The 22,692-nt window shown below is 32.7% G+C and overlaps 1 protein-coding gene across 2 annotated transcripts in view; it reads left to right on the top strand.

Moving 5' to 3' along the window:
- Positions 1-22,692, top strand: part of LOC124369777 (fatty acyl-CoA reductase wat-like) — a 76,870-nt gene that overhangs the window by 5,800 nt on the left and 48,378 nt on the right. The window contains exon 2 of one of the 2 annotated variants that reach the window (XM_046827865.1): positions 14,520-14,645. In XM_046827865.1, the coding sequence (XP_046683821.1) occupies positions 14,636-14,645 (10 nt within the window). In that variant the 5' untranslated portion in view covers positions 14,520-14,635. Of the gene's footprint in view, positions 1-14,519; positions 14,646-16,031; positions 16,149-22,692 lie in introns of those variants that run through there. The other variant, XM_046827866.1, reaches the window with a different exon arrangement.

Genomic DNA, 22,692 nt, shown 5'->3' with positions numbered 1-22,692 from the left:
TATTTTGTTTTATAAACTATAAATTGCAATGCTTATAAAACCATTTTGCTTTAAGTAATTTTTTATTTATACGTGAAGTTTCAGCTAAATAGATATGAACAAATATCGGTTGAAGATGCTATTGCATATGAAGGGTCTTCGGGCCCTTGAAAAGGTAATAAAACGTGGCGGGGGAGCAGAGCGGCGGGTGCAAAGTGCAGCGGAATTTTTAGGCTAGTTTAGTTATAAAGTGATACTTTCTCTGTATATGTTATGTACATATACTCTTATAACAACGAAAAGTCTGATTCTTTTTACGTGTGATTTTTGTATATTTTAAACAGAAATTGTATTCAAGACTTTTTATATTAAATTTTTACAAAACATTTCTATTACTTATTTTTTGTATTTTAGTTTTTAATTCGATTTTAAACTAGAGTTCATTGTTGGATAATTAATTAAATAATAGATACACCGATGATTAAAAACCAGTTGAAGCAAAACAAATATAATAATAATAAAGAATAAAATATAATGCATTAATTCTTATTTTATTAATGTTTATATTATTTTTCGAGCAATGGATAAACTAACGACCAGCAGTATGATTGATGAGCATAATTAAAATGAAATAAATAAAATATGCCTTTATTTAAGAGGCGGAATTAGGGCTATTTAGCCCTCTCTACCACTCAACCTCGCATATATGTACATTGTATTATTATGTTAAATTTATTTATGCTCGTCTCTGAAAAAAAGCTCTGAAGTAGAATGAATTGACCTAACTTCGTTTGGGAAAATCTGTTTCATTTGTGGGCAAGAAGCCGATAAAGTACATTACAAATTTATCTACAATTTATAAAAGAACTACATCATAAAATGGACCCTGCGGAGTTTAACAAACTTACAGAAGGATATTTCACAATTTTTCTTGCATTGCAAGTGATCAGAATATTGAGCAAGCCTTGATGAAAGGAATGGGTGTCGAAGGAGGTCCTTTTAATCGTGGTGCCACTAAAGGTGCTTGATATAAATGGGTCAGGGGAGTTATTCATAGCCAGATGTTATTGAATCCATAAAAAATTACGTTACATATCTTTCAATAAAAATCATTAACACACTGATTCGGCAGATTCTAGAATAGAAAGGCATAATAGCGATGTAAAAATATTGGTGGACTTCAGCAAACAACACAACCTAATACAGATGCAATTGTGTCTATTGCTGTCCCAATTACTGGAGATAAAGAGATACATTCTTACGTTGATTTTGAAGAAGGTTTGAAAGCAATGAAAAAAACGGAAAAGATCTACGCGAATTTAAATTATTAAAGACAAATTAAATAAATCCTCTAATGACAAAAAGTAAAAATACAAAACATCGTGACGATGTTATTACTGTTGTTCATTGCTAGTATTTCAACGTATTTCATATAAAACCAAAACCAATGAGAACTTAAAAATTATATTATTTATGAACTGGCACCATATCCGCTTTCTTTATTTGAAGTTGGCGACCAGCGAAAAAAATGCTTTTATTAACAATTATTTCCGAAAATTTCTATTAATTTAAATTTTTTAGAACATGTTCATTACGTTATTCATGAAGACATATTAATATATAGTAAATGGAAAATGCATGAAATGTTTACACTAATATATGAGCATTATTTAAGACGTTAAAGAATAATTATAATAGTAACACTTACGTGGCATGTACAGATATGAAATGAATTAGATGAAAACATGCCTTTGAATATTGCTCAAGGGAAAGTTTTGTGAAATAATAAAAAATACAAGTCGCTTGATAGAAATGTTTTAAATTAAATTCGCTAAAAACAATATTTTTATATGTCAAACTGGAAGCGCTCCCAACAAATTTATTGTTGATACAGATTTTAATTTGGAATAAATATGTTTTTATAGTTTCATAAGATATTTATGTCTTTGCATTAATGGTATTGGTGGATGTAGATTGTGACATATTTCTTCTAAAGTCGTCTCGAGGCAAATAGAAAATTAGTTCATCGAAAACTTTGGAAAAATCTCTACCAAAATATAAAGAACATATTCTTTTATACATGCTTTCAAAGATTGTGGTACTACTTCTGCGCTTTTCAATAAAGGATGTTAAGTGTTATAGAAATGTTGTCACACGAAATGAATTATACACGACTCAGTAGAAGTATTTGAAAATATTAATGAAGACTTCAATAAGATATTTCAAGAGGGTGAAGCATGTGCATTGGGCTTATTAGCAGCTACAACAAAAACTACAGATTTGAATACGTTCAGGTTCAATTCTTTCGTAAAATCACTGCCATAAATACAAGTGGGTTTTGTCACCAATACCTCCTACTAAAAATCTTATGGATCATTTGAACACTTAAAAGGATGTACCTAAAAATCCAGACATGGATAGGAAATGACGTAGTTATTGAAAATCTGGAATGTAAGTATCCAAAATGTACATCCCGACAACAATGGATCAATTATTTGCTCCGGATAATCTACTGCAAATGTTATTGTGAAAATTTAAAAATGGACATGGAGGTGTGTAGATGTCATTAAAGTGGCTTATACTGTAGTGTAATATGTTTAAAATGCAGCGAAAATAATTGCTCCAGTACTTTACCTATTATAAAAATAAACAAAGTGAAAAACGTATTTGATATACCGGTATACGAAAATGTCAAATGTTTATATAAACAAATATTTTCCTAATAATGTTCTTTTTTGTTTCAATCTTCTTAATTTGCTAATTTTTATTAAATATATATATATAAACATCATTCATATAAATCGTGTTATTTAAAATTAAATTAGCCCAGAAATTTCTTTACACATTGCAGCTGCCACGCCGCTCTCCCCTCCACGTTTTACTACCTGTCCAAGATTCCTATTGTCCTTGCTTGAAACGCACAGGTATTTTTCATTTACTTAGTTATAATTATAATTATCATTAAATTACTTATATATATTTAGGTGAAATTCCACATATAAAACAAATAAAACACTATTTAAAGCAAAGAAATCTATGTGCAAAAATTACATTTTTGTAACCTTGTTTAAACATTGAAAAAACCACAATGATGTTTTTAAAATTGCAATTTATAATTAAAAAAAAAACAAAATACTACGTTAACTATATCAATGTAATTTTAATCCGATGTTTTAATGTTTTGAACGCTCCAGACACTCAACTAAAGATATCACTTACATAAATTACATTAAGGTTTATCTAGAAAGCTGTAGGTTTCGAACTTAGACAATAGTTGCAATAAACTGAATTAGAATCCACTTCAAATCCAAGTACTATTCTTAAACAAAACGGAAGATTCTGACGATCTTCACATTGAAAACAGATTTACCAAATACGTAACATTTTCATACGTGTGATCGATATTTTTGGAAAGTGCACTTGTGTGTATTCTGTATACACTTGTATCATACAGAAACATAGTCTACTTTAGCCATTCGTAAAACCATCCATGGGTCCTCTATCCGCCTTTTTAAATCGTGGTTATTGTAAATGGTATCTTTCATATCAGAGTTATTACACATTCTGATTATTATTTTTATATAGAAATAGTCTCATAACAATGCACACGCCTCTATGGCCCATGTGGGACTAATTTCGTTTTAAGTAAGTGTACTTTAATTTTTGTAAGTTATAGATAAAAATTTGATTAGGATTTGTGGTAAAAATCCTAAGAGTCCAAAAAGTAAGAAAAATAAAATTTTGTTGTTTACATCTGATGACAATTAAGAGATTGGATTGTTTGATTTCAAACGTTTTCAGATGGATGAAAAGATGATAAGCAGAAAATATTATATATGCTAAGCTATCCAGGTGACGTAGAAGTGTTCAGTTCTAAGAAACACGTCGTGAGACTAACCTCTGTAGAGCACTTGATATTCTTTGGTCGTGCTTACATTGTACGATTGCACTGCTGATACGGTGCTCTATGGTAGGCTACTGCTTTGACTCACGATTAGGTGTACTCTAAGGAAAGTCTGTCACACACGTATGTGACCCATGTGAAACAGCAAACCTTGACAGCAGAAGCGGTCAAATGTACTCCTGATTATAGTCTTTGTACAACTCGTGACTGATATGTTTATGTAGGAAACTATTGGTTTATTTCAGTAGCCTACGTTTTTATTTCCCATGTGGCACTAACACTTTTCAACCGGAAGTATTCAAAATTAACCGTCAACAGGTCAATTATCACCTGAATACCGATATATTGTAAAGATTGGTAAATAGAAGCGGGTCTCTATTTTGCTGTTCATCGGTTTCCCACTGAGAGTGAACGACGAACATCTATACCACCATTATAGATATACTAATTTATATTACATATAAAATTAGGAGCCGATACTTTTTAATGTGAACATTGGTTATCACTTAGGTGTTTATTGTTTCACGCTATATATGGAATTTGATGAGTTTTAAATATAATTTAACATATTTTTAATTGTTTCTCCGCTATACGCATTCTTTTAACAGTTTTGTGTTTCCTTTAAAATACCTACGTAAGTTTCACTGTCTTAAAATTAGTCAGGAATTACGGTCTATGGTTTCGAGATTATTGGATATTGAATAATTTTTCTAATAACGCGATAACGTCTTGATAAAATACTAGTACTTACAATATAAGGTGGGAGTATGTTCTAAATTGTATAGCTCAGAATCATTGACGTGATAGAAATGTGGAGTACCAGTTCAGTGGGGTCAGTTTTGATTGTTTAATGTGTGTGTCAAAAGGTAGTGATGTACACTCCTGCGAAACTAGGGACAGGGACAACTACCGGACTGTGGTTCACAACAGAACTGTGGTTCATTAGCTCCTGTCTCCACAGGCAGTATTTCCAGTATTTTGCAAAATTCTATTAAAAGTACCCCAATGCCAAAGGCATTTAAAACGTGTCTAAAACAAGTTGTAATCGCAGAAGCATTTTATACTACAGACACGTTTATGAGAGGCCTATGGACACACTGACATAAGCTAGAGTTAGATAGAATTCGATTCGCATGAGTCTAAATGGATCGTTGAATGTTTAGGTGTGACTTATGTATACCGTATGACTGAAAAATGTTAGACACTTAACGAAGTTGGGTATTGTATAATACAATGTATATTGTCTGAAACAAAAAAACATTATTAATATACTCTATCTGGTGAATCGTGGCTTCTGCAGGATTATAGCCACTCACCGCTAACTCTAGCTTGCCGCCTCTGTTCTTAAGGCAGTTATTAATAACTGGCTGTTGTTAGTCATCAGCTTATCATCGCTTACAGAAACTATTATAAATTATGTTATTTCCACGAAACTAAAGAAAATTAATCTTAACTAATCTTATAAATGTCACATGTTAGAGTAGTGTGATGATGATTTTAATACGTTTAATTGTCGACTATAATCTGACATAAGTATACACAGTACCTAATTTCACAGTTGTCCGTCCATCTGTCCGTCTGTAGCAAAACTATTGATAGAAAGGTCAAACAAACAAGAAACTTGGTAGATAAATCCCTCCTAGTTCAAGAAAGAACGCTATATATTTGGCATCAAAAAGTTTTGTCAACAAGTTTAAAGGTAGTCTGCATGTCTGCCCGCCTGGGGGATAACTCTTGGAAGAAAGATTCTAGAAACTTGGCACATGGGTTTCTGTTGGGCCAAGTAGGATATTTGTTGATTTTGGCGTCATAAGGTCAAATTGCTGTCTGTCTGTCTATACGATTACTCTTGGAAGAAAGTTTTTAAGAACTTGGTACATAGGTTTCTCTTGGGCCAAGGAAGATATTTACTGATTTCGGCGTCAAAAGGTCAAATTGCTGTCTGTCTGTCTATACGATTACTCTTGGAAGAAAGATTTTAAGAACTTGGTACATAGGTTTCTCTTGGGCCAAGGAAGATATTTACTGATTTCGGCGTCAAAAGGTCAAATTGCTGTCTGTCTGTCTGTCTATACGATTACTCTTGGAAGAGAGATTTTAAGAACTTGGTACATAGATAGTTTTCTCTTGGGCCAAGGAAGATATCTACTGATTTCGGCGTCAAAAGGTCAAATGGAAGTTTGTCTGTCTGTGCGACAACTCTAGGAAGAAAGATTCTAGAAACTTGGTACACAGAATTCTTCGATAACCCATTATACCTGTTTATTTTTGAAAAAAAAAAAAATGCATTATGGAGTAAAAGTAACTGAATTAAGTGATAATTTAAAACATTTAAGATGGATATACAGTCGATGAATGTACTAGCAGACCAACTATTGTAACTTTGCTTAAGCGCGCGAGAGCTCTGGGATCGGTGAGGGTTCGTAATCATTCGGGGATCAAGTCATCTAGACAGAGAATAGTCTGAGTTCCTGAGAGATTGCGAATCTGCCCCCTTGTAAGGCATGCACCAACGTTGTCATGGAAGAAACACGGCAGCTTAAAACTGAAATGCATTGATGTGTATAATTTGACTTGTCTTTTAAAACCCCTTAAATGAAAAAGTATTGGTTGTTTAGGTGCACTGGTTTTAATTACGTTGTTATGTAATACATGTTTACTTATGTGTTAATTATTTCGTAGTTATGTATATAGTGAATACGATGCAAGTTGTTATGCAATATATGTGTTTTTAAAGGAGAGTCTGATCCCTTTTTAGTTCTATTCTGCCCATCCCAGTTCTGTACCGAGAACCGCTTAAGAAATACGAAGAAAACTGTTATGCAAAACCTAATACAAGCGTCAGCGTACTTCCCCACAACAGCCGTAATCGTCGATGAATGCCGTCTTTGAAAGTTTCCATATTAGCAAGAGGTGAAGAAGTGCATTGACGCAAATAATGGAACTGGCCACGAGAGCGAGGAACGAGATGATTTAAACGACGTTCAGCGTATCTGTGCAAGGGCGTGCAAAAATATCGTCCTGTTGGCCACGGGAGCTCAGAACTGTCGCACAAGGCCGGCCGATTCGGGAGGAATGAGAATTCACTAGTAACAGGTTTTGAGTCGATGACTTAAGATAACAAACACTTTTTGGCTAGTCAGTGCTATTTTGAATTTTATTAAATATATAGAAAGAAAGAGTAAAGTATATTTTACAACAAAATATTTGTTAAAAGGTAAATTTAGTAAACGACACAGTTCAAGTATCCAAAAACGGATTTTCCAGTACTCAAAATGAGGTTCCATGAGTTGTTACACTTGTATGGCAGGTGATAATGCACCAAAATAAAGAAGAAGTTCAATAATCTGCGCCATCTGAAATAGATTTCCAGTATTCAGAGTGAGGTTCCATGAGCTATTACGCATGTAAGGCAAATGACAACGCACCAAAATAAAGACATGCAATGGTCTGCACCATCTGTGATGGATTTCTAGTACTTAAAATGAGGTTCCATGAGCTTTTGCACTTGTACGACTATTGATAACATACTAAGATAAAGGCATACAATGGTCTACACCACCTGAAGTGGATTTCCAGTACTCATAGTCAGGTGTTAAACTCCTAAGGCCAGTGACAACGCACTTAATTAAAGGCATATAATGCTCTGCAACATCTGAAATGAATTTACAGTACTCAAAATGAGGATCCATGAGCTGTTGCATTTATGCAGGCAGTGATTACACACCTAGATATGTCCATACAGTGATCTGCACCATCATAAATGGATTTACAGTACTCAAAAGGAGGTTACATTAGCTTTTGTACTTGTAGGACTAGTGATAACACACTAAGATAAAGTCATACAATGGTCTGCAGCGTATAAATGGACTTCCAGCATTCGTATGAGGTTCCATGAGTTTTTGAACTTGTACGGCCAGTAATTACACACTAAAAAAAAGGGAATGTAATAGTCTGTACCATCTGAAATTTATTTCCAGTACTCAGAATGATGTTCATTCATCCACACTTGAATGATCACTTATAAAGGCTAACACTAAGATAAAGGCATGATATGAGTTTCCTCATCTGAAGGACGTCTAATGGTGATATTAATCTGTCCATATTCTAATAAATATTCATTACCAAAGATGTGCTAAAACTTAAGTTAACTCAGCAAGTGTAATGTTTGATTGTTTTTTAACGATAATCTGTAAATTTTCCTCATAAAAGTTCATAAATAATTCTTTTCTCTCTTCGATAAAAGTTGTGGATTAGGCTTGACAAACACCTATTGGTATCCCGGTATTGTTGTTATCAGTTATTCAACATAAATATCCAAATAGATTTTCATCCAACCGTTGTTAAAAATGCGCACAATAATATGATAATAAGTGTTACAATCGTGCGTTTAAAATCAACCGTCTAGCAGACAGACATAACAGACTTCCATGAAGAAAGGAGTAAAACGAATACATCTACGCTGTGGGAAAACTCAAGGTTGCATTAGTACAGCTGGTTAAGTTTATTTATATTTCATTTTGTGACAAACACGCGACAGTGTGAGCAAACAACAGGGAGTATTACACTAAAGGTTTTCCGCCAATGGCATATCCAGGTTTTAAATTTGGATTGGGGAAACCCCATCGTCGCAGTTCCTTGAAGAATGGATAGATCAACTTATCTTTTAGAATATTGATGTTAAAAGTACTGACTGAGTATTTAAGTACCAACAAACTGATATTGAAACGATTGTTTTTACCTAAAATCTACGTGAAACTTCTTCTACTTTTAAATATTATATTGACAAAATTTTCAAGACCAGCAATCAGGAATTTGTAGGTTTTGAGTAATCTCTTTATTGCAACGAACAGTTTTTTACGTAATAAGAAGAAAGTAAATTTTTTACAGATTTAAAAGACTTCATAGTCCGCTGGCCTGCACGTTCACAAGACTTGGTACCATGAGACATTTATTTAGGAATAAATCACCAACAAAGTTTTTATGGTCAGAACAACATGCAATGTTGAAATTGTTGCATGTGAGTGATGTAAATGCGTTATTGAACACATTGTGTAAATTAAAACCTACTTCAAAATTGTCGATTAAAATGTAACACAAGATTTACAAATGAAGAAAGACTCAATATCCATTCCAAGTTTTGGAAATATGACAGAACCTGGGACTTAAAAAGGCAGTTTGTTGCATCTTGCATCAAATCAAAACCTGTAACTAGGCAGCGGCAAAGAGACGGAACGAGGCAGAATAAAAGTGTGAGCAATGCATATATTTTTTTAAAGAACAGTGTTGAAGAAGTAGTGTGTAACCTTTTTTTAAATACTCTTTCAATTTCGGATATGTTTACTTTACAAGAATTGTTTTGAGAAAGACAGGTGACATTGGTCTTGTAGAAGGAGACCTTAGAGGACACCACACACCGATTAATAAAATACCTGATGAAGCAATAGAAGTGATCAAAAATCATATTAAGAAATATCCTGCATATGTTAGCCATTACAGTAGGGAGAGGTCACAGCGGAAATACTTGGGCAATCATTTAAATATTACCAAAATGTACGACATGTATGTCGAAGACTGCAATAAAGATGGCATGAAACCAGAAAAGAAATGGTTATTTTCTAAAGTGTTCAATGAACAATTTAATTTATTCTTTTCATTTGCCTGATAACGATATTTGTGATACGTGTGACAAAATTGACTGTAAACCTAAAAAAATGAACAGTGTCAGGAAAAATACAAGAACTCAAACAGCACAAAAGGAGGATCATTTAGAAGAAGCTTCTCGAAGAGTATACTTTAAAAAGAGAGGACAAACTCATTGCCAAGAAAGTGAAGACACTAAAGTCATTACAGCAGACTTACAAAAGTGCTTACCAGCACCAGCATTAACAAATTGTCAAAGTTTTTACTTAAGAAAGTTATGGACATTAAACTATACAATTATATGACACAACAGAAAATAAAAAAACTCATTGTATGATTTGGGATGAGACTGCTGGAGGAAGAGGGGGGAGTGAAATGGCTTCTTGCTTTTTTGCTTGGGGAAGTCAAGAATTAACTGCTAAAACAAAGAACCTTACAGTATGGACAGATAATTGCAGTGGGCAGAACAGAAACCTGAAAACATGATCTTCATGTACATGTGGCTTATGGAAAAGCTCCCCCATCTTGAAGTAAATAAATCATAAATTTCTTCTTGCAGGCCATACACACATGGAGGTTGATGGTAAGCATAGTATAATTGAGAGGGCAAAGAAAAAAGTTCAAAGAAACACTATCTTTACAACCAATGACTGGATGAATTTCATGCGACATGTGATTCAAAAAATCCATTTCAGACTAAAAGAATGGCTTTAGAAAATTTTCTTAATTTCTTACATCTAAAAGAGAAAAATGGTCCACTTTATATCCAGAAAAAAAAAAAACACAGAAGCAGAACCATTTTTTGATATCTGAAGTAAATTCTATTTTCTTGGCTGCAATTGCGAAGAGAAAATAAAGGTGTTGTTTACTATTAAAACTAGTTTCAGTGAAGATACTTTCAAACAAGTTGATTTGAAGAGAAACAAACGAATAGGTTTAATAATGCCTCAGATTATACCTCAACTAAGAAGAACAAGAAAGAGAATAAGCAATGCAAAGTATAGGGACATCCAAACTTCTCATGCAGTGGGCTCCTGAAGAGTATAGGCAGTATTTTGAAAGCATTCCACATGGAGATGATGTTGGTGACTTCCCTGAAGAAGATTCAACTGAACTAGATTAAAGCAGTGTACACATCTGACATCAAAAAAGTTTTTTTATCGACTGAAGTGTACCGACCAAAAAAGTGAATTATTCTAAAAAATAAAAATTGTGCTTAGCTTTACATAACTTAACCTAATGCTGCTCTTTTTTATCAGACCTTTAAAACTATTAATAGTGTTAATCTTAGTAATAATAAAACTAATAAATTTAAATTATTATTAATTCTACCATTTTTTTACTATCCCTACAATTAGTTTTACCATTATGGCCATAGGAGTCTAAGTCCATATTAAGTCACCTATGTTAAAGACCACAACATCGTAAGTCCATTATTAAATAAAACTAATTATGTTAAAGAAAAAAATCTTTGACAATATAAAAAATTGGTTATGGATTTGTAAATCTTTACTGCTAAAATAGTTATAATAGTGTATCTTAACCTTGCCTTAAATGGTAACTAGAGTCGGATTGTGTTTTGGGGCTCTTCTGTAAAGTTGACCAGTTGTGACTTACGATACTATGGTTCTGAGGTACAGAATTTAGTCTTTACTTTTACATTCCGATTACATTAAACAATTAAGTTATTTATCATACCCTTTTTAGTTAGTAACTATAAGGAATTTGACGCAGATTTCATGAAAAAAGTTTCAATATAGGTATTAATCGAAGCTATTAGCTATATAGTACTAAGAGAGCTGTGTTAGTTATTGAAAATTGTGACCAAAAACAGTTTTCTGAGAGCAGCGAGTGAACGAAGCAACCACATGTGGTATTAACTTAACCACATTAGTTGTTGGTCTTGCTATTACACACAGATTTGTCCATTGTACATACACCTTTGCTGTATCCTATAGTATCCAAGATTCCTTTCTGTGTATATACAATTTGGATCACCCGGTATACGAGTAAAGCCAAGCAACGAAGCAACCACATGTGGTATTAACTTAACCACATTAGTTGTTGGTCTTGTTATTACACACAGATTTGTCCATTGTACATACACCTTTGCTGTATCTTATAGTATCCAAGATTCCTTTCTGCGTATATACAATTTGGATCACCCGGTATACGAGTAAAGCCAAGCAACGAAGATTTAAATTACTAAGAGTTATTAATGTATGATTTCATTTCTATAAACTTCTATGATAATTGTATTAACATATTTGTAATAAAAATATGTTCCGACTTACGTATGAGTTAAATTGATGATTATTCAATTGTTTTTTTAATTGGGTGGCGTGAACTGCATACGTGAAATACATGAAAATAAACTGTTTTTTCTTATATGACGTACTGATTATTAATAAGAGGTTGTCTTGTATTGCTATGTATTCATATCATTCGCTCATAGTTAACCTCTTTCGTGTTTTTTTTTTTTTTTTGGGGGGGGGGGTTTGTTTGTTTAACTAAGACTTACGAATTTATTTAGAAGGGAGGTGGAATTAAATGTTGTTCTTCAATGTCTGAGAATTTTACAAACCTTTGGTTTACAAACTACTTGATTTATTTCCCCATTCCTATGATTAATTGAAAAAGGGAGTGTTATTTTTTGAAACTGTGACTTGAGGATCGTGTCTGGGGTACCCTTAAATATGCCAAAGAGTAGGACCATAGTTCTAGACATATTGCATACTAAGTTACAAATCTTTCTTTAAGTTACATAAAACACGAGTCGGGGGAACATATATATCGCAAAGTGTGCACTAATTCGTAGGGGGATGTGAACGACGCTGTAATAGGTTCAGTTGAAAACACGTTGTATAAATTAAATACTGAAAAACCACAAAATAACTTGATACTGGAGAGACCGCTGCGGGTTTATTCGTTAATCAATCAATGTGTAAATTTCCCCGTAAAAACTTGGATGGCATGATTTTATAGATTAGAACGAATATAATATTAAGAACGTAGATAGTACCAAATTACAGCTTATAAAGTATAGTTAACCAAAAATGGTTATCTAAATAGCTTTTGGCTAAAGTTAAAGTCAAGTCGATGGGAGGACATGGGAAGTAACAGACAATTTAGAAGATATGTTTTTGAAATTCTTCATAACTTTTGAACATTATGATCGCTTAGCCAAATAACGTTATTTTTTATTTATTTATTTTCCAACGTCTATTATCCAGACATGCCAAATTTAGGTTATTCAAATATACAAGCAGTGTTGATACCGAGTTAAATAATGTCCTCTAAATTGTCTTTCTTCTAAACCTACATTGCAATTTTCCATCACTGTATTTCTACTGATAACAACAATAGTGATGTTCAGAGCCCAGCCGGAATTTCAAAGAAATATAAACTTAACATGAAAGTTGTATGCCTACATGGTTTTAGGCATAATTTGTAAAGCACAATTATAAGGCTACAGTCACCCATTTAATCTCTTTCAAATGATTTAATGTTATTTAGTGCATTTAAGTGGCTCTAAATGTTAAATAATAATTGTATTTCAATGTTTACAATGTTTTAGACACAACTAGAACGTAACGTTTATAACATATGACATGGACATATATTTATAGCTTTTTCTTTGGAATTATTTCTCATTCATAGTGCATTTGAAATAGATTAAGTTTTTAAATAATTATTTTATTCTTTATAATGATTTAAATGAAAAAAAGTAAAGCTGATATTATGTGTATACTATACGTGAAATGCTTTGCTAACGCAACTTTATCATGTCCTAAGATTGGTGCTCAATGTACAGTATTACAAGATTTTAACTCGAATGTCTTCACAAAGCGGTGTCCCAAATATTCTTGTTAATTAGTTTTCTATTTTATGAACACAATCTGAAATTGCACGATACATCAATATTGTATTAAAGCGAGGGTAGTATCTACCAGTTTCCGCGGTAGGTGGCAACGCCAAAACCCGCAAGTGGTAGAGGCCGCGGCCGCCAACCCAGCTGTAAACGCCGAGGAACTGCTGACATCATGACAACAGGAACAGGCACATTGCTAGACAATGGCTAATCATAACAATGCCGCTATACTCAGCAGTAAACCCGACATGGACATCGCTTTACAACCGGTACTACAATAGTACAGTTTACGTTAATCGATCCTTGTATGAGCGTACACCTTTTTAGAGTTCCGTCCTCCACCAGCTGTCTAGTGAAAGGTGGAAATGAAATTTCACATAACGGAACAAGATAACATGTTTAACTCCTGACATTGATGTGTACATAAAGTCTTTTCAGTATCATATTGTATCGTATATTGGAATCATACAGATCGTTCTCGAACTAATAATATTTCTGTGATTACTTTAATATAATTTTATTTAATCATCTATTATCGAAAATAGGCTGATATAAAACATCTAACCGCTAATAATTCTTGGACCTTTAAAGATAGGAGAAATATACTTAAAGGTAAATTCGACATCAAATATATCTATTTTTTGGCGTATTAAAGCTCCATGGGACACCTCCTTATTAAAGATTTAAAAACACAAACCTCTTTTTGCGACGTATCATAGTAGAGGTAACAACAAACTAAAAATCCTTACACGTAGACTGTTTATCTTTATTTACATTTGTTTATCTGAATCTGAAACATTAGAAAAAAGTAGTCAATAGTCAATAGTCAAGTATTTATTGCGGAGACAAATAGTACATTTGTATAGCAAACGTCAAGTATCAAAGTAAATTATGGGTGACTAATACACAGTGTACCTAACACGTGTTAATAAGACAAATATTGGACGACATACATTAAGAACATTTATTTCCCAAAAGACATACACAAATCAAGCGTTGAAATGTAATACTTGGGATTCAAAAGGTTTAAGAAAGATAACTAATGACACTCATATGTCTAGTAAAAATACCGATAGAAGGTTGTCTTCAACACTTAACAATCCTTTTTTATTCTTTCCTTAGATCGTTAATGGTGGTGAGGCGTGGTCCTTCAGCTGCTTGGAGACCCGATACTGAGGATGTAGAGTTGGAACTGGTCTTCCTGCAACAGCTGACTTCCACATTGGCTACTTGGATGAATGGAGTCACGTAATGATTTCTGTAGTAGAGAGTATAGCAATGGAAACTGGTTTTCTCAGACTACTAAAGCAGCCAAGCCCTCAGTTCCCACGTGAATGTGTCTACTTTCTTACCGGGAAAAAGATTAATACTCTAAACTACATAACTAGACTATATACCACATTCAGTCATTACACTCATCACACTCATCTTCGAGTACCGTGGCAGTTGGTATGCTGGCGTCTAAAATCCAAGCCTTGTGAAAACATCTTTTTGGAATCTTGGAATACTGTGAAATGATCTTATATATTTAGATTATACCTTTCGTGTTGTTTTTAAATATTAATCAATATGAGTTTCTGTTTCACAATAATAAAAAAAAAAATAGCTCGACGTTATACGCGTTTTTATTTCCAGTTTCATGTACTTATATAGTATCGTACTGCAAAGCAAAATTAGTAAACTATTCCAAATTCGAATTTTTTAAATAAAGAAATCATTTTACTTTTCACAAATGTATGACAGTTCTTCCCATGTTTAAAATAAATGTATATACATCCATGTATATATATTTATTATTTAAATAACAATTTATGGAAAAAATGGTCAGCATTCCGCCCGGCAAGTGAGAGACCCGGGTTCGAGTCCCGGCGGAGCAAGTACGTTTTGTTCATAAACCTTTTTTAGTATTAAATTAAGATACCGAGACGTATACGAATTTGATATTTATTATTATATTATTTAGTTAATATTTTTATCATCTAGTATGAAATTTTAATTTTACTTAAGTATGCATTATGTATGAAATACAAATGTATTGCATACATTTTACTAATGTATGCACTATACTAACAAACCAGTACGGAGGGCATCGTTAAAAATTAAAGAATGAGCAAATTCAATTTATACCAATAAGGTTTATGATATTTTTTTGGATAGTTTATTTATCAGTGCCAAGTTAATAGAAGTCGCTGTAGGCGTACATTTTGACGATTTCTCTTTAATTATAGTATTAAGATACCGCCTAATAAGTATATCTAACTAATGCGGCTGAATTTTAAAACAGACTACATTCAGAAAAATACATATTATTTTGATATAAACTACTAAACATCTTTGGGACAGTTTAAAAGTATTGGTACTATAAATTCTTAGTAGATTATAATTTAAAAACTGCGCTCGACAACTGTGCATGTTTTTGTGCAGTTCTAGTTAGTTGCCTTGCATAATTGAAACATCATATTTACATTGTGTTAAATTTTGTCTATAATTAGCCTTTTGGCGTTACGATTGATGAGTTTACTACCGGTGTCGAGGTCCTACATAATAATGTATATATAAGGGGAGGGATAATCAACCCGGTGTCCATACCGGAGTATCCGGACTCGAGCTGCCGATACCCCTCCACAACTCCGGCCGTGTGTGTCAGTGCTAGTGTATCAGCGAGCGTCACTTCTGCCCAGTGTGCAGGGCTCAGTGGTAGAATCAGGAGCCTGACGTCTCCAGTTGTAGTCTCTCTTCGCTCCAAGTTCTGTAAGCATTTTGCCGATCTTTATTTATTTATTTAAATAGTTCTTTGTCTATACAACATGTATAATTATTTTAATTAAACACATGGATTATTTTGAAATTAATAATTTTTTAAACCAGAAATAATCGGTATTTATTTTAAAGTTGTTTACTCTTCTTATCAATGATCTATTTCCTAATGAAATATACATGAATTGGTAGTTACAAATACTTCAAAGGTCCCAATACACTTGGGCTTCAATGGCTTTTCTACACTTAAGTTCTAAATAATGACGTAACACTAAAAAAACTTTGGAAATTGTGAAGAAACCTCGTAAACCATTGTTATTATGCTGTATATAGTATAATCATTAGACTGACTAAATGTTACCAAAAACCCCTTTTCTGTTCTCAAATAATTTTTACCCCAATAACATACATTTATTTTTTTACCAAGTTGCACGATGGTGGGGGTTTTACGATTTATATTTATATCAAAACTTCTCACTATTTTTTATGATTTTACACACTTTTTAAAGTAAAAATAATGTGGAAGGTAATATTAAAGTAAATATAAATAATTAATATGTCGAAAACGACAAAGTTTGATGAAAATACCACTTGAAAGGAATATTTTAATACTTTTATTTCAGATGTGAGCTATGATGTAAATATGATTATGCAAATAGTTAATAATAATTAGCATATTATGAGATTTGTCTGTTGTTTGGGATAAAAATTGTGGGACAGGTAATTTATTATACACGTGTAAACAAATACTGTTTTATGTCGTAATATGATTTAGTTTTGGCAGCATACTTATGTATATATAATATAATACGCAAAGGGAAAATGAAAATATAACTCAAACATTTGATTTTTTTAAACTATTTTAAAATCGTCATAAGTAATGATAATTCGTTTTATATCTGTTTCCAAAATGGGATGGGAAGGGAAATTTGACGTAATTCTCATCTTCATCTAGTAAAAAGTACGGAAACACTCACATTGAGTCGTGTAAAAAAACGATGACAGTTTCGTGTTTTGAAATTTTATTTTTATTTAATCAAACGTATTTCAAACCATTTAATGAGGTAGATGTTATAGTTAATCGCTCAAATATACTATGTCAATTAACTTTGTTTTCGTGTATTCTTCATCTATTAATCTCTAACCAAAAGTGAAAGGTTTTCCAACAAAAATAAGGAGTACCATTTTATATACTATCATATTGGAAGGAGAAATGTTTTGTTATCAGTTACAGATTCTAGTTTTTTTACTTTTAATTTTACAGTCCACAAGATATTAGATTCTAATCCATCTATAATTACTGCCGCCCTCGCTACCGTGTTGGAAAAAGGTTTATTTTTATATTATTGTTTTAATTAATAAAAAAAACATTAATTTGATTTATATTTGATTTTAAAACAGCGTGTAATTTTAAAGTTAATTGTTTCTTATTGTGAATAAAATATCACAGTTTTTCAACATTTTTCGAATTTAACTGTTTGTAATTTTTATGCGATAGGTTACAAGGGCTATTTTTAAACAGTTTATGTTAACCTCCTTCCCCTATTATCCAAAATGGGACAAAAATTCTTCAATACAAAACATAGATAAAGTATTGCCATCATCCTAGAGATGTTTATATTTCACTACCATTACTTGCTTCATTCAGTAAGAGGAGTGGTTTTATATCCCATCAACGACATTTATTGACTAATTTTCTCACATTAACGTTTCTCCTTAAACATCGTAGAGTTATGAAATTATCCTAACAAATATCAATTGCGAATATCCATCCACAGTAAAAATTCAAACTTTGGTAAATTTAGTATTTTAAAGATCCTTTTGGTGCAAAAGCTCACAAATGTCCCTAATGCGCATTACAAAAGGTGAATTTCCATCTAATTCCAATACTATCAATGTAGTAACGATTTTAGCGATAAGAGAGGAAATCATGAAAAGGATTTTGAGCTCCGTACTTATTTTTTCCCACATATTTAAGAAATAAAACAGTTGATTTTAACGTGTACAGGGAATTAGTTTAAATATTTTGGTAATGATCTAAAAGGATTGGTCGGGCCTTTTTCCCAGAAAGAAAACAAATATTTGTCATGATTTTTTTCAAATCCAAATAAACAGGGTGTGCGTAATTATCCACAAAATCGTAAAAGTCCATAATATAAGTTCATTATTATGGTTATTATGTTACCTACATGTTCACTCAGTATTCGCGTTTCAGAGACCTGTTCAGGATTACAGTTTAGATTAAAACGCTAAACATTTATCGAACATGGAAACATGTTCCATTTATTCATGGAAACATCCATGGTTTCATTAATGTTTTAGTTTGAAGAAATCATTTCTTTTCAGTGAAATTATATAATGTGTTATCATTTACATGCTGAGATTTCTACACGACTTCTTTTCCGAAACGCTATTTATTTACAACACAGGGTTAGGTTCGTAGAACATAAATTTTAGCAAGAAAAATTGCATAATTCTGAAGCAAACAATACGCGTATAACCGGAAAGTAAGTACTTTTTTTGAAACGATTTAAATAACTAAACAAATGAGAATTAATTTCGGCTCGTTTTCCAGTGTTCCGTGTTACGTTAGAATAATCTGTTATTAATATTAGTTTTTTTAAAGCTTATATAACATTCAAATATTGACCTTGATATTGTATAATTGGAGACGCGAATTGAATCTAACCACTACGTCGCTTGTTGTATCACGATGTATGTAATACGAAATCACTTGTTCTTGCATACCAGTTGCGAGCATGGCCGGCGAGATGTGTCTACTAGAGACACATGGACATGTGCACCCGTTCCTCGACCTTGACCTTGCGGAAGAGAATGTCCTCTGCTACAACGCGTTTTAACGATTTGCCAGGTATCCCAAATATTATGTTAATAACGTCAATGATATTTCTAGGACATTCGAAAACGGTCACGATTAACGCGGTCTCTTCTGCTGGGGAATTCCAAAATAAAAAATTATTGTGAATCTTTCCAATGTAGTAAAACTTGCGACAACTTTACACAATATGTCATAAAAAGAAGAACTTATCACTATCACTATCAACCTAAGTCCCAGTTGAATAATTTTAAGTTCATACGTCTGACATCCAGCAACTGAAATTTATATTAGGGTATTATAAATATTTGGAAGAAGTTTAAATTTATTTTGCAACATTTAAAAATATTAAAAATTCATTACGTAAACGGCTCTTGTTACTTTAGTTTAACTCACTTTGTTTCCTCTGCACTTTGTGCATCGTATTTTATTTTGTTTACAATTCATAGTTGTGTTAATCTTTTTCATCACTTTCGTAGTAATGTAAGAGATGCTTTAAATTTTTAGAATACATAAATATATCTTTTATAAAACGCCATCGTAACGTCTTCTAATGTATACATTAGAGCATTTTATAAAACATACCGTTTCATTGTATTCCATGAAGTGGAAATCCATGGTAATATCTCCTGTATCACAATGTATTCATCATAAATAAGTAGACCACTGCGATATTTTAAAGGGTAGACCGCTAAAGATTTTAAACATTTCCTTTCCCAAAAACTTAGTGTTATAATATAATTATAAGACTATAGAGTCACTAAAGTCTGTCGTGCTCCGCACTACTAGGCTGGAGTGTTGGTATTATTCATCAATAAAACGAGACTAACATATGCGAGGTTCACTTTAAACGGTAGAGTTTGCGGTTTTCTTGTTCATTAGTCTATTATTTTAATAGGATTCTTTCGAAGGATCTGTCTACCTAGGCGAATGATGAAAAACTTCACAGGACATTCACACTCATCAGTGGTGGCTTTCACTTTCTTGGTCCACTAGACCCGAAAACATTAGGGCTCCATTTTGAATAACCAAACAACGAGAAATTGATTAGTGCGTACTTATGATTATAGCAATAAAATCCATCCGAGTTTGATGCTCCTTTGGCTGTATCAGTAAATCCGTCGCTAAAACTTTCTACAGATTCGCTTGTCTTGTCTGAAGTTTCAGTAGGAAGCGGTGATAAAATAGTATGTACTGAAACGTTCTATAAAAATACTATAATTTGCATCAGATTTTTTGTACGCAATGACGTCATACCTCCCGCCTCCGGACACGAGATACCGACGAAGATCACTTTAATGAGGGAGCAGGCGGCCCCGGGTCCGGACTGGGGCCCTGTCCGGATTTCCCCGACAATACCTTCACGCTCGTCACGCACTCGGAACCTGGGATCCCCCTTGGCACCCGGCCCGTGTGCCGCTCGATCTCCTGGCTCACATGACCCACGTCATCCCGGTGCAATCGCCCATTCATTCTTGGAACTGCACACGGCTTCGTGATGCACGTGATATATGAAATTGATAACTCAGGTTTTTATATTTAACTCTGGGCAACCTCGTGATACTCGTACGTTGTGTTCGAGAAGCCCCTCCTTAGTTTCGTAATCGTGGCAATTGAAAGTAGAGATGAATGTGTAATTATTGGGAAACTTTAGTTTTGTTTTGAGTTCCTTTTTTATTTTACCCTATTTTCTAAATTGGGAAAAATGATTGGGTTTTCGTCCTTTAGAATTGCAACTATAATTGTTTGATTTAGGCCGATAGGGATAAAAAATACTATTTCTAAGCACATAATATGGATTAATTTACGTGGTTAGGTAAAAAAAAACTAATATTATAAATACGAAAGAGGTTTTTTTAGTTTGTTACGTTGTTGAACCTGAAATTCTTAGGTTAGGGTCCCTGTTAACATATAGGCCTATTCATATTTCGAAAATCTCTTCGGCCTACGCCCCACTGGTCTCCGTAAAGTTGCATTACAGCAAACAAATGTTATTAATTGAAAGAGCCTGTTAAACGTAATCAAATGTTCTGTGTAAACATTGTTTTGTGTCAGCACAACCATATGTTTTCAATTAGTTTGCATTTATAGTGATAGCGTAGAGTAAGTTTGATAGTAACAAAACTTCTTATTTCAAACAGTTACTATCTAACTCTTACTATAAATTTTAAATACTGTTATAAAACCCATCTTACTTATGTTATGATAGAAGAAGGCTTCTCAGACCTGTGTATGTATACACGTATATTTTTCCTTGTCGAGAAACAAGGGAAAATCAACTATGGAACAATAAATGCTAAGACCGCACTAAATTACAATGAACATCAATATACATGTTTAAAAAAGTATTTTCTTAATCGTGGTAACAAGGGAAACTCAACATTGAAATTAGCTCGAACCAGAAGTGGCCATACATGTGCAAAGCCTACGAAATCATATGCGAAGTCGTGGTTAATTAAAAGTGATTAAATAAAAGTAATTAATTTCAATGTCTTGAATCTTGAAAGTCTTAAAATAAACAAAAATTGAAAAAATATACAGTTTTCTTTCTTATAATTTATCACAAATAGAGTTTTCCGTCTGAATATTTCGTGTTAAGAGAGGGGATGTCCCTTTTTGTAACACCTCGAGAGCTTGATAGCCAACATCTCAAGAGTGATGCACAATCATTCATCTAGAAATATATGTAGTTATTCTGCTTAGAAAGTAGTAGATAGTGGACTTTTTTATCAGCCTGTACGTATGTTGTTATGTTATGTAAATATATAAAACACATGCAATAAAACCTAAACAGCAGTAAAATAATATTAATTTCATCGAATATTTATGTTGTAATTAAACGTATGATTGGTAAGCAGAACTATTCGCTCAGGTAAGCAGAGATGATCAAATATTCATTACAGAGATCTATTTGATGAATATAATCTGTGTTTGCAAACACCAGCGAACTCTTTCAAGTTCATCCACTATCGCACGGGTATTAGCCATCATTATTGTAATTATAATTAAACAGGCAATTTAATAATTATAAGCCTACTTAATTTGATAATTAAGTTTAATTAGGCACACAATTAATGTGAGATCTACTGACCATTAATTGTCGAACTTATTGTTGTGTCTCAGCAGGTTTTTGTGTGCTGTAACGTTGGTGTAACTTACGATTGATGAGTTAACTATAGTCTGCAATAGCTTTTTGCTAGTTACAGTTTAAAAGGTATTTGTTCCATATTAGGATTGTCCTCTAAAGATATTGTATTTTTAATCATTAAATTGCAAACATATCGTTTGTTCATATTTGCCAAATAGACTATTAAAATTAAATCCGGTAGGTGTATTGTTTAGTCTTTACATTTTTAGAGAAACTTAACATTGTCTTAGTGCAAATTATACATTTTGAAATATACACATTAAGATACTTGAAATTTTCTTTTTATCTTTAACACTCACATTAGACCGCAAGAGTTACGAATTATGGCGGAAGGATGGTAATTTATGTGAAATAAAAATACAATTATTCAATTTCCAGACAAGAAATGTTGCGGTACATTGTAATAATGTTCAATAAAATTTCACACAAAAGTAAATGTAAAATGACAGACAGGGAATAATGAAATAATTTAAATATAATAATAAAAATAATCCTCGAGAATAATAATAATTTTAACAAAAAATGTTAGAATGGATTGAGTGTTTTTCTGTACA

The sequence above is a fragment of the Homalodisca vitripennis genome, chromosome X (genome assembly GCF_021130785.1).
Source record: "Homalodisca vitripennis isolate AUS2020 chromosome X, UT_GWSS_2.1, whole genome shotgun sequence".
Taxonomy (NCBI): Eukaryota; Metazoa; Arthropoda; class Insecta; order Hemiptera; family Cicadellidae; genus Homalodisca; species Homalodisca vitripennis.
This window is presented reverse-complemented; position numbering and strand designations above follow the sequence as displayed.